This window comes from Salvelinus namaycush, chromosome 1 (assembly GCF_016432855.1).
Source record: "Salvelinus namaycush isolate Seneca chromosome 1, SaNama_1.0, whole genome shotgun sequence".
In the NCBI taxonomy this organism is placed as follows: domain Eukaryota; kingdom Metazoa; phylum Chordata; class Actinopteri; order Salmoniformes; family Salmonidae; genus Salvelinus; species Salvelinus namaycush.
The window spans coordinates 59,500,495-59,513,797 of NC_052307.1; the positions used below are offsets into that span (position 1 = coordinate 59,500,495).

At 40.0% G+C, this 13,303-nt stretch overlaps 2 protein-coding genes across 2 annotated transcripts; both read right to left on the reverse strand.

The window, feature by feature from the left end:
- Nucleotides 1–1,412: 1,412 nt before the first annotated feature.
- Nucleotides 1,413–6,238, reverse strand: LOC120046397 (sorbitol dehydrogenase-like). Its single transcript, XM_038991601.1, has 9 exons — nucleotides 6,080–6,238; nucleotides 5,665–5,698; nucleotides 5,387–5,551; nucleotides 5,066–5,225; nucleotides 4,820–4,938; nucleotides 3,931–3,996; nucleotides 3,553–3,731; nucleotides 2,668–2,789; nucleotides 1,413–2,373 (listed from the first exon to the last, which is right to left on the reverse strand). The coding sequence occupies exons 1-9, from the start codon at nucleotides 6,131–6,133 to the stop codon at nucleotides 2,208–2,210; spliced, it is 1,065 nt and encodes a 354-aa protein (XP_038847529.1). The 5' UTR covers nucleotides 6,134–6,238; the 3' UTR covers nucleotides 1,413–2,207.
- Nucleotides 6,239–9,892: 3,654 nt separating this feature from the next.
- Nucleotides 9,893–12,462, reverse strand: terb2 (telomere repeat binding bouquet formation protein 2). Its single transcript, XM_038999261.1, has 6 exons — nucleotides 12,399–12,462; nucleotides 12,197–12,278; nucleotides 11,329–11,468; nucleotides 10,937–11,018; nucleotides 10,153–10,250; nucleotides 9,893–10,008 (listed from the first exon to the last, which is right to left on the reverse strand). Exons 1-6 carry the CDS (start codon nucleotides 12,460–12,462, stop codon nucleotides 9,893–9,895), a joined length of 582 nt encoding a protein of 193 aa, XP_038855189.1.
- Nucleotides 12,463–13,303: the final 841 nt, after the last annotated feature.

Consider the following 13,303-nt stretch of genomic DNA (forward strand, 5'->3'; position numbering starts at 1 on the left):
TTGGAACCAAAAATCTCAAATTTGGACCCATCAGACCAAAGGACAGATTTCCACCGGTCTAATGTCCATTGCTCATGTTTCTTGTCCCAAGCAAGTCTCTTCTTCTTATTGGTGTCCTTTAGTAGTGTTTTTTTTGTTGCAACAATTTGACTATGAAGGCCTGATTCATGCAGTCTCCTCTGAACAGCTGAGGTTGAGATGTGTCTGTTACTTGAACTCTGTGAAGCATTTATTTGGACTGCAATTTCTGAGGCTGGTAACTCTAATGAATTTATCCTCTGCAGCAGAGGTAACTGGGTCTTCCTTTCCTGTGGCGGTCCTCATGAGAGCCAGTTTTATCATATCGCTTGATGGTTTTTGCGACTGCAAATTTTCTTGAAATGTTCCGTATTGACTAACCTTCATGTCTTAAAGTAATGATGGACTGTAGTTTCTCTTTGCTTATTTGAGCTGTTCTTGCCATAATATGGACTTGGTCTTTTACCAAATAGGGCTATCTTCTGTATACCACCCCTACCTTGTCACAACACAACTGATTGGCTCAAATGCATTAAGAAGGAAAGAAATTCCACAAATGAACTTTTAACAAGGCACAACCTGTTAATTGAAATGCATTCCAAGTGACTACCTCAGGAAGCTGGTCGAGAATGCCAAGAGTGTGCAAAGCTGTCAAGGCAAAGGGTGGCTACTTTGAAGAATCTCAAATATAAAATATATTTTGATTTTTTTAACACTTTTTGGGGTTACTACATGATTCCATGTGTTATTTCATAGTTTTGATGTCTTTACTATTATTCTACAATGTAGAAAATAGTAAAACATAAAGAAAAACCTTTGAACGAATAGGTGTGTCTAAACTTTTGACTGGTACTGTATATCAAGCCAATGCTAGCAGTAGAGGTTGTATGTTACAAAACGCCATATCCCTTCAGATTTGAACTTTTTCATTTTACAGAAGTTCCACCTCGTCATGACAACAAGTCATGAGATAAATGTTACTGACTAGTGTGCAGGTGTTTTTTTTAACTTCCTTATGTCAACACAATTTATTGGACAGCACTGTCTCTCACACATTTTAATAACAGTTAAATCCAAACTATTGAACTTAACATTGGTTTGATTTTCAAAAGAATGAGCAATGTATGAAACTTGAAAGGGTAGTTTCTATGTGTGCTATGTTCATCTTATGTGTTTCACCTCAACAGAAACTCAGTCGATTTGTGAATGTATTGTGTTGTAAGAACTGTGTCCATTGCCATAAGCAGTATTAGAATGTCTGTACATAAAGAGAACTTTGTCTAGGATTGTGCTCATAAGCGTCACGGTTAGTCACTACAAACATCCCTCCTGCTTTGTCGGGCTTCAGCCTTGAGAGAAAGATGAACAAAGAATCCCACTGTGACTGAGGAAGCCTTACGACTGAGTAATGCTTTTAATTTACATTGTACTAAAAATTACATTGGAAAAATTAACATTTATCTGTGTGCATGCCTCATGATAGTATCAAGTCATTACGGCAAGATAACAATAAAATCTCAAATAAACCCCCATTTCTGTTTGGCTGGCTCATTGGAATATATTTGTTTTACTGTGAATTGTGTCATTGGGTTTTATCAGTCAACGGTTTCACATAAACCATTTACAAATTTTTTAATATTTATTGTATGGACAGGAGATTGATTGTCTGCATTACAGTATGTGCAACACACTGGACTTGGCATACAACGTGTGAATTAGTCTCTACCTCCTCCGGGTGGCAGCAGCTAGGTACTGACTAGAGGACTACACCAAAAAAAAGAAAAAATGCAATACTTTCTGGTTTATAACAAGATTCAAAGGCTGTATTTAACAGTTTTGCGTCATCTTATACAAATATGGTAATCAAGCAATCCCACTCAAAAGTAACTTGAAATCACATGATGAAAGAGAAAGCTGCTGTGAGCATAACATTTTGTCAAATCATATACTTAGTTTCATACAGTAACGTCTCCAAATATCACATTTCAAGAGTGAAAGTTGCTGTTTGGGCAACAGGTAACCTGATTTAAGATGTATACCTGAACATAATCAGACATTGAAATCAAACATTGAAAGTGTACAATAACATGGGGAAAAATAGACAAATAACAGAATAATCAACTGTTAGATCTACAGCGCTGTGGTTGTCTATACTGGCTCTCTTATTGGTCCTGGTGTTCCCAGTCCTCTCAGGGGTTCTGGTCAGTCTTGTCACACTTGAGCATGATCTTGATCCCTTGTCCCTGGCGTGTGGTCTCGAAGGCCTGCACAGCCTGCTCCAGGGGGAACCGGTGGGTCACCAGGGGCGCCACGTTCACCTTCTTAGAGGACAGCATCGCTATAGCCATTGGCCAGCTAGAATAAAAGGATAAAAACACATTAACAGTAGAGTTATAAGACAACAGATAAACACAACTTGCTGCAATTGTTGGAAGATTAGGGACCATATTCCTGAAGACCTCCCATTTTTGGGAAGGGCCTGTAAGTAAGCATTTCACTGTTATTCTACACCTGTTGATTACGAAGCACGTGACAAGTAAAATTTGATTTGAAGACCTACGTCCTGCGCTGGCTTCAGGGCTCTTTTGTGTAAAAGTTAACAACTTATTTTCTGTACTTAGTCAACGTGAGAGGAGGAGGTTCACTTACGTGTTGCAGTAGCGGAAGACCCCTCTGATGTCCACCTCTCTGAGAGCAGCATTAAGCAGTGGGATAGTGGTCATTGCTGCACCCAACCCCACTAGAACCACCACTCCTCCAGGACGTGTAGCCTGGCAGCAAGCATATATATAGTACCAGTCAAAAGTTTGGACACACCTACTCATTCAAGGTTTTTTCTTTATTTTTACTATTTTCTACATTGTAGAATAATAGTGAAGACATCAAAACTACGAAATAACACATATGGAATCATGTAGTAACCAAAAAAAGTGTTATATATATATTTGAGATTCTTCAAAGTAGCCACCCTTTGCCTTGATGACAGCTTTGCACACTCTTGGCATTCTCAGCCAGCTTCATGAGATAGTCACCTGGAATGCATTTCAATTAACAGGTGTTCCTTGTTAAAAGTGAATTTGTGGAATTTCTTTCCTTAATGCGTTTCTCACTACTCCCCCATATGCCATGTCTTGAAATATGCAGACAGACGGATTAAAAGTATGTTTACATTCTAATACTTCTGAAAGCCAACTTTCTCCGCCCATAACTTTGGACTTTATAGCATTCCCAGAAAGCATGGATTATTCAGTCATTATTAGTTTTACACTTAAGACATGACTCTGTTGTTGTGCTGTAGAATTTGTGAATTTTTTCTCTTGTATAATAAATTCTATAGATTAGTTTATACTGGATTAAGCGTACATTTTCGTTAACTGTAATTTCGTCAGTTATGCTCCAACATTCCCTCCATCTTGTACCAACATCAGTTCTTTGTCATGGTTCCAATAGTTTGTTTTTTCTGGGAGAAAACTGCAACATTTCACAGACCAGTATTTCCATGGGCTCTAATATCACTCTTGTGGCTGTACTTACATAAATGGCAGTTTGGACACTGCTCTCCACACCGGTGCACTCAATGGTGATATGAGGCTGTGCTCCCAGCATTCCCTCCACTCTCTTAGCCAGCTCCTCAGGCCCATCCTCTCTCTTCACAGTCAGAGGGAAGTCTGCTCCCAGCTCCTTCGCCATGACCAGGCGATCTGCTGACAGGTCTGAAACAGGAAGGACAAAAATAATACTGTGGCAGTCCCTACTATACTGGGCCAGCACACAGTATTACATATGTACCCACATTTATACCTTTTCACTTCGAAGCTCTTTCAAAAGAAGGAAGTCCCTGGTAGACAATTCTGATCTAAGAGAAACAAAATGGATCCCATATAGAGTGTATTATTACACCCGGTGCCTTACCAGATATGACCACCTGTGAGGCACCCATAGCCTTGGCCACCAGCAGACAGACCAGCCCAATTGGTCCTGTGATAGGGAAAAGAGAAATGAGAGAGATGCTTAGGTTGAATGTGGACATGTTAATTGGAAGTTTGGACACTGCTCTCCATGCCGATGCACTCGATGGGGATATGAGGCTGTGCTAGTAACCTTAGAGGATATTTTTCAACTTAGCTGGTCATTGTGAAACTGTGTGCATGAGGGCTAGAAGTGATGACATGAGGGGTCGGTATAGGAAATAGTACGTAAGCCTTGTCTGAGCCAGAAGGGCCCATAGGGCAGGAGCCTATCGCCTGATTCAGTAGCTTGAGACAGCTTGATGTAAAAGTACACTCCCTGGACAGGACGCTAGTGTATCGCAGGGCCTATATGGAAAATACATCTATCATTAACTAAAAAGCAAGAGCTGATCTTTATTTAACCAACCCTTTCATTCATTAATGAATGTTTAGGTATTTACATGTGTTAATTGTTTATAAAGCACACTCGCTTACCAGAAGAGTAGATTTGTTAAATATCAAGTCTACAGGTGTTTAAGTTCACTGGGTTTTCCAACTGATGTTATGCTGTGTCAACATGATTCTCACTTTTGTAACTAAACCACATTCTTTAATTTCCGAACTTCCATGGGCATGTTAGTGGAATGTAATAACCTCCACACTTCTAATTGGCTGTATATTCTGCAAAGTTACATTTAATTTTATTTCATTTTATCATGTCTTGTAGTAGTTGAATGACTGGACATAAAACCTGAATAGCTGCAACTGCCAAATTGTGTCACACTTCATGGGTCCAAGCTACAGTAACAGTAAATAACAGTAACAATTAATAAAAGCCGAGCTTTACCTACCTGCCCCACAGATAAGTACACTACTGCCCAGGGTCACTCCAGCTCTGCGGCAGGCATGAATACCCACAGACAGCGGCTCAATCAGGGCCCCTTCCTCATATGTCACATTGTCAGGCAGCCTGTTCATACACAGAAACAGAGAGCACTTAAGCAATGTAGGTTTGTCATGTTACCCCCAATGTTCTACAATGGCAGTATGTTGACAGTTATCTGTCCTTGTAGATAAAGTAGAAATAATGAACTCACTTGTAACAGAAGTTGGCACTGTGTTTGTAAAATCTGCACAAATTCCCATCATCAGGGGGTGTGGCACAGAAGAAGATGGTGGGGGAAAGATTGTAGTTTCCTGATTTGAAGAACTCATCCATCTCGCGAGGGACACCTGGCTCTACGGCGACTCTATCCCCTAATTATCCAACACAAATTAATAATTGACAGACAACCCAAAGTTGCGTTATCTGATCAATGTTTTTTTAACTGATGAACTTTAACCTGCATTAAAAGCAAAACATAACCTCATTGAATCAACTGAGTACTTCCTTCTCACATGCTTGCATAAGTTCTTACCTTCTTTGAGGTTCTTCACTGCTGAGCCCACCTTCACCACCCGACCAGCGGCCTCATGCCCCAGCACCATGGGCTTCTTTACCACAAAGTCACCTATGCGTCCATTTTGCCAGTAGTGCACATCCGACCCACAGATCCCAACTGAATGCATCTGAAGCAACACCTCTGAATAAAGGAAAGACAAGCAATTGCTCCACAGGATACACAAACTGTACACAAAAAAATGACATGCAGAAATATACTGTACAAGCTGTCGGGATACTACATTGTTTCTATACCATTTGGACCTGGTTCAGGGATGGGTCGTTGTTCCTGTAAGAAATCAATCATCACAATTAGCCTGACCATTCAAATAATCAATCATAATTATTTCTCCATTCATACTGGCATTCCCCCATGTTCACGAGTAGTGTCCTGCAACCAGCCATTTAAATGACCATTTATAGTAAAACATTTTACTTTTACCTTCACAAATGACTTTTTAAAAAACTTTTAATATTCAAAAGTAAGTCAAAATTGTTAATATTATAAATGGTAATTTAAATGGATAGTTCCGGGACGAAGCTATGCCATGAGCAGATGAGCTAACTAACGTTACGTTGGCGACTTTCTGATATTGACCGAAAGCTGCAGTTTTCATGAAATCTCGATCTGCTTACATCATCATGACATAGTTATAGACTACTTTATTACCAGTCTGAGGTCACCCTGGGAATGCAACACCACGGACAGGTTTTCTTTTTCCATGTTGTATTCACTCAAAGACAACTACGGTGTGAATAAAATCAGAAATCTTGTAAAATGCTTGTTTGGTCTGTGCAGGGCTCAAAGTGCATCTTCCTGCTGCTTGGTGGGCAGTCGACAAAACAAAACATGTGATTGGCGTACGGTTGGAGAGAACATGCCATTATAGCAAAGAAGGGAGGGTCGAATTGAGCTATTCTTAAAATGTAACGAAAAGTGTATTGCTATTTCGTAGCTATTTTATTAATCGAATCTGACTTATTCTAATGATTTATACGTTGATAATGGTGTAAGGCTATGAAATGCCTGCGTCGCATTTGAGCTAACCCAGAGCGCTCTGATTTGTCACATAATTTCAGTGCCTGGTAAATGGACCAATCACAGGTCTTGTTTCCGGGGGCGGGAATGAGGTTGAAGACACACAGGAAATCTTTCTATGGAGACAAATATTAAAGACGTCAGAACAGTGGCCTGAATAAGACTCAACCACAGATACAACAGATATTTCACCGGATGTACAAATGTGAAGAATCTTTGACTCAAATGTCTGTCCGTTTGCTTTGTACATAGAGTATTTTGCTTCTTTTTTTCTCTTAAAAAAAAAAACTTAGCTACAAATAACGCTAAGAAATAATGAACATCGACGATATGGTTGTTGAATGTGCTCGCAAACATTTGGAAAAGTTCAATATTAGTCACCCATGTCTAGTTGTACTTCCACCTACAACACTAACCAAAATAAAACAAAGCTGTTTTTGAATGACAACTGTCTTCTCTTCCCTCCAAACGAGGTAAGCAAGACTGAAAAAAAAATACTTTAATTGAAGATGTTACCCCAATTTTCTACATTATCCATAGGCCGGCCTACATAGCACCACTTAAGGGGAAAAGTTGTACAAATGCCTAGCATTAAAATCTTGCCAATTAGAAATGACTTTCTTGTGAAGATCCTGCATTTAGAACAGCTTGAGGAACTTGTTCTTGATGGGAACCAGCTAACTATGCTGCCAAGTGCCATTGGATGTCTGAGGAACCTTACGATCCTAGGAGTCAATAATCCCATATATATGCCTCCAGAGGCCTTGGGAGACCTGACAGAGCTGCAGGTGCTGTGGGCTGCGTTCTGTGGTCTAATGATGCTGCCTTCCTCCATCAGAAAACTCAGCATGTTACAAAAACTTGGTCTGAACAATAACGCAATCACTGAACTGCCTCCTGACATAGGACCGTTACAAGCCCTACATTGGTTTAACCTGGCAGGCAATGAACTAAAGGCTCTTCCAGATGAAATCAATAACTTTATCAACTTGGACAGAATCAGTTTTGAGCATGTGCCCAAATCACTGTCAGGTCAGTGATTTCATGTGCATTCAACTGATCATTGAGTCTCTTTACATTATATCTGCAAAGAGAGAAGTTGCTAAAAGCAAAGGCAATATTATTGTTGTACTATTAGCCTAAATGCATAATCAATTAAATATTTTCTACAGATATGACAAGGTTTCAAGTCATGAGTGTGAAGTTCAATGACATTACGTCACTGGAAGATGACCTGATCCTTGGATTTAACGGGATGCCTAAGCTTGACCACTCAGACACAAACCACATCATTGGTCCTCAATGATGTCACCATTGCCCTTGATTCTAAGCAATTTTGTGCTGCTATTTTTATTTACTTGGCCAAAGCTTTTGATACGGTAGACCATTCCATTCTTGTGGGCCAGCTAAGGAGTATTGGTGTCTCTGAGGGGTCTTTGGCCTGATTTGTTAACTACCTCTCTCAAAGAGTGCAGTGTATAAAGTCAGAACATCTGCTGTCTCAGCCACTGCCTGTCACCAAGGGAGTACAAGGCTCAATCCTAGGCCCCACGCTTTTCTCAATTTACATCAACAACATAGCTCAGGCAGTAGGAAGCTCTCTCATCCATTTATATGCAGATGATACAGTCTTATACTCAGCTGGCTCCTCACCGGATTTTGTGTTAAACGCTCTACAACAAAGCTTTCTTAGTGTCCAACAAGCTTTCTCTGCCCTTAACCTTGTTCTGAACACCTCCAAAACAAAGGTCATGTGGTTTGGTAAGAAGAATGCCCCTCTCCCCACAGGTGTGATTACTACCTCTGATGGTTTAGAGCTTGAGATAGTCACCTCAAACAAGTACTTGGGAGTATGGCTAGACGGTACACTGCCCTTCTCTCAGCACATATCAAAGCTGCAGGCTAAAGTAAAATTTAGACTTGGTTTCCTCTATCGTAATCGCTCCTCTTTCACCCCAGCTGCCAAACTAACCCTGATTCAGATGACCATCCTACCCATGCTAGATTATGGAGATGTCATTTATAGATCGGCAGGTAAGGGTGCTCTCGAGCGGCTAGATGTTCTTTACCATTCGGCCATCAGATTTTCCACCAATGCGCCTTATAGGACACATCACTGCCCTCTATACTCCTCTGTAAACTGGTCATCTCTGTATATCAGTCGCAAGACGCACTGGTTGATGCTTATTTATAAAACCCTCTTAGGCAGGGGTGTCAAACTCATTCCACGGAGGGCCTAGTGTCTGCAGGTTTTTGGTTTTTCCTTTCAATAAAGCCCTAGACAACCAGGTGTGGGGAGTTCCTAACTAATTAGTGATGTTAATTCATCAATCAAGTACAAGGGAGGAGCGAAAACCCGCAGACACTCGGCCCCCCGTGGAATGAGTTTGACACCTGTGCTCTTAGGCCTCACTCCCCCCTATCTGAGATATTTACTGCAGCCCTCATTCTCCACATACAACACCTATTCTGCCAGTCACATTCTGTTAAATGTCCCCAAAGCACACACATCCCTGGGTCGCTCGTCTTTTCAGTTAACTGCAGCTAGCAACTGAAACGAGCTGCAACAAACACTCAAACTGGACAGTTTTATCTCAATCTCTTCATTCAAAGACTCAATCATGGACACTTACTGACAGTTGTGGCTGCTTTGCATGATGTATTGTTGTCTCTACCTTCTTGCCCTTTGTGCTGTTGTCTGTGCCAAATAATGTTTGTACCATGTTTTGTGCTGCTGCCATGTTGTGTTGCTACCATGCTGATGCTGTGTTGTCATGTGTTGCTGCCATGCTATCTCTTTTTATGTACTGTTGTGTTGTCTCTCTTGTCGTGATGTGTGTTTTGTCCTATATTTTTAAACCCAGCCCCCGTCCCCGCAGGAGGCCTTTTGCCTATTGGTAGGCCGTCATTGTAAATAAGAATTTGTTCTTAACTGACTTGCCTAGTTAAATAACAATAAATTGGAAGGTAACAAGCAAAAGGCTGGGTCAAAATATCTACTGATTCAAGTATGGAACTTGTGTTTGTTCTTCAATGTGTTGAATAAGTATTGACTGCAAACCAGTCTGGTTCAGGTGTGCTATATGTATGTGTTGGTAACCATTTAGTTTTGATTTTCTATGCTTCATGCAGGGTTTGGACTTAATTTTGCTGGGAAAAGTGAATGAAGCCGAGACAGACATTTCTGATTCATAACACACTGTATATCTCATCATGTCTGTGTAAATAAAAATATATGTATGTAAACTCTTTAATTCAATAGGTTAAATAATTGTATTTTTTTACATTTCAACAACTAAAACAATGGTGAATAGTGAAAAAGGATAACACTGTCTAGCGATCCTGCTAAATCTTCCATTTAACACCCCATAGTGTATTTGTTCTTCTCCAATAAAAAGTGTTACTCTTAATTATCCCTGTGATCTGTATCCTTGTAATATGACATTAAGCAATATCTACTGTGGAGCGCCTTTTTTTAGAGACTGAAGAACCACAATGGCCTGGTAGGAAGTCTTGAAGTTCTCCTGAGTAAGTCCTCAGTTCATCAATACTGACATACCCTTCAAATAGAATAAACATTGTTACCTTATAAACGTTTACATTATTCTAGAAAGGGTGTATTTCTATAATTGATAATACATTCATATGGAAAGCACATGATAAGGATAGTTGTAAGAATGCTGGGTGATAAGTATTTGTTTTACCTGTAACCATGTTATTAACTGGGTAATGTTGTACTCCACAACACAGAGCACCCTCTCTTTGCGGAGTATCCGGAGTATCCAGAAAGGGTACCTCATGGCTATTTCACAAAATAGTATATTGTTTAGTGTGAGCACATTATACTGAATAGTTTCCTAATCATTGCATAGGGAAAAATTATTTATATACTGAGTGTAGAAAACATTAAGGACACCTGCTCTTTCCATGACATAGACTGACCAGCTGAATCCAGGTGAAAGCTATGACCCCTTATTGATGTCACTTGTTAATTCCACTTCAATCAGTGTAGATGAAGGGGAGGAGACAGGTTAAAGAAGGATTTTTAAGCCTTGAGACAATTGAGGCATGGATTGTGTACGGTATGTGCCACTCAGAAGGTGAATGGGCAAAACAAAAGATGTAAGTGCCTTTGAACAGGGTATGTTAGTAGGTGCCAGGCGCACCAGTTTGTGTCAAGAACTGCAACACTGCTGGGTTTTTCAAACTTAACAGTTTCCTATGTCCACCACCTAAAGGACATCCAGCCAACTTTACACAACTGTGGGAAACATTGGAGTCAACATGGGCCAGCATCCCTGTGGAATGCTTTTGACACCTTGTAGAGTCTATGCCCCGATGAATTGAGGCTGTTCTGACTGGGGAAGGGCAACTCAATATTAGGAAGGTGTTCCTGATGTTTGGTATACTCAGTGTATATACGTCATTGTGCTGAACCCCTCAAAATTAGTAGCTGATCAGGAGACCCATACAAGATGCAGTACATACCAACTATTGATGTCTGTGTGATCACAGCAACCTCCACTGTAGTCCTCTTCCTTCTGCCTATTGCCCAATGCCAGTCTGTCATCTGAATCCTTACAATAGAAATACAATACATATACAAATGAATTGTGCTTAAAGTGAACAAATTATGACTCACTAAATTGAAACTAAGATGAAGAGCATATTTTACCTCTGTATCAACAGCCTTTGCATTATCCTCCTGCTCCCAAATGAATCTCCCAACCACTGCTTTCACCACTGAAAAGGTAAATTATTTACATATTTTGTGTGCATATTTTTCAGTGTTATGGAGAATATTATTATGGGGAAAGAAATGGAATTATGACTGTCATGCAAAATGCAAGGGAAGGAAAGCTGATATATTATCTACTTACCCTCCTGGACAGAGACTGGAGGCAGCACATAATGACCGATGCACACCGACTTGACACTGTGGCATTTCTCACAGGCAGCTAGATAGAAGCTGTGAAAAACTGTTAGCCTGTTCTCAGCATAGTCCACACTCTCAAATATCCTGAAATAAATAAACAAAAGTAAGTCAAAGGGTCTACATTTCGATTTATATTTCCTGGGATGCACTGCTAACGAAGAAACAGTGCCCCCTAGGGGCGGCCTATGACAGTGACACAGCATGCAGGAATCAGGACAAAAACGGTCACATTATGCAGAGGAAAATCAGTGAACAAGAAGAGTAAAACATGCTCAGCTGGGCTGACCAAAGGTACAAACAAGAGAAAACAAAAGCAACATCCGAAGTGGCTATTTTATTTGACAAATAAGTAAGAATTAATCTGGACGGTAAATAGTCACAATAGTTCATGATTAAATACTTGATTAGGTAACTGTCTAAATTAGCTAGATGTGCATAGCTAACGTTAGCTAAATCAAATTGTATTGGTCACATACACATGGTTAGCAGATGTTATTGCGAGTGTAGCGAAATGCTTGTGCTTCTAGTTCCTGACAGTGCAGTAATATCTAACAGTAATCTAGCAATTCCACAACAACTAACGTTACCTAATACACACACATCTAAGTAAAGTGATGGAATAAGAATATATACATATATGGATGAGCGATGGCTGAGCAGCATAGGCAAGATGCAATAGAGTATACATATGATATGAGTAATGCAAGCTATGTAAACATTATTCAAGTGGCATTATTAAAGTGACTAACTTCAGTGATCCATTTATTAAAGTGGCCAATGATTTCAAGTCTAGCTAGCTAGCCTAACGTTACCTTTCTGTATCAGGACAGGTGGCATCCTCACTGAAAAGGTAGTCTGCAGTCTCCCAACTTGTAATACCTCCACCCTCAGATACTGAAATAGATTTTTTTTGCACTCAATAAATTATGAAACTGGTAACATCCCAAATACGTTAATGTTATTGTATTCAAGTGTAGCTAAGTAATTTAGCCTTGAGCTAGCTAGCTAACTTACCCCAAAACCAACGGCTTCCTCTTCTCACACTATTTGAGAACCATGCCGTTCTATTTGTGAACATACTTTGCAATGACTGTCCAAAGATTTCAGTAATAAAAAAGAAGAAAAAAGGTGTTTATAAAATGTTTGTCCTTGTTGATCTGAAAACCTTGATGTTGAGCAAATCATCAAGGTGAGGTTGATGTCAATGATCGGCCGCGTTCCCGGATGTTGCCATTCGAGGGCGCGAGCAGCGCAGCATGGACATGTTGGCGGTAAAAAAGGTTGGTACTCTTATCACCTCGATATTATAGTATCCACACCAGTTCTCGAATTGACGGTTTATTTACTCCAAACTCACAGGCTACTTACTGTCTGGTAGCCTATTTCAAATAAATCCTATAACACAATCACAGCTCCTCAACTCACTGCCTGGACATGAAAAGAGAGAGAACAATGACAGCATGGCAATAAACAAATATGCAGTGCCCAGCCTGATTTTATGGAGACTATAGACGGATTTTAAATAGACAAGTATTACAAATATAAATATTATGATTAGGCTACTAGGTCTGTTATAACAAAGCCAAATAGTAAATTGGTCTGAGTGCTGTATTTTCATGGTGAGCAGTTTGTGAAGGTCTAAACAGAGTATGATAATCCTCTTAACAACATAAGCACCAAGCAATTTTTTTTGTCCATGTCCAGACTGTCAACCTTCCTGTCTAGAGGTATTATGTCTGGTGGAAACATAGTCACCATTATGGAAATATTTGGCATGGCAACCTCCACATTTGTAGAATATGTGCTACCATCCAATTTACTTTTTGCTAAGCGAGAGGTATTGTTAAAGAAAAAGTAATTTTATCCAACCTCAAAATGCTGGGCAGTGATACTCGGAATTGGTTTGTGAAGAAGCAGAT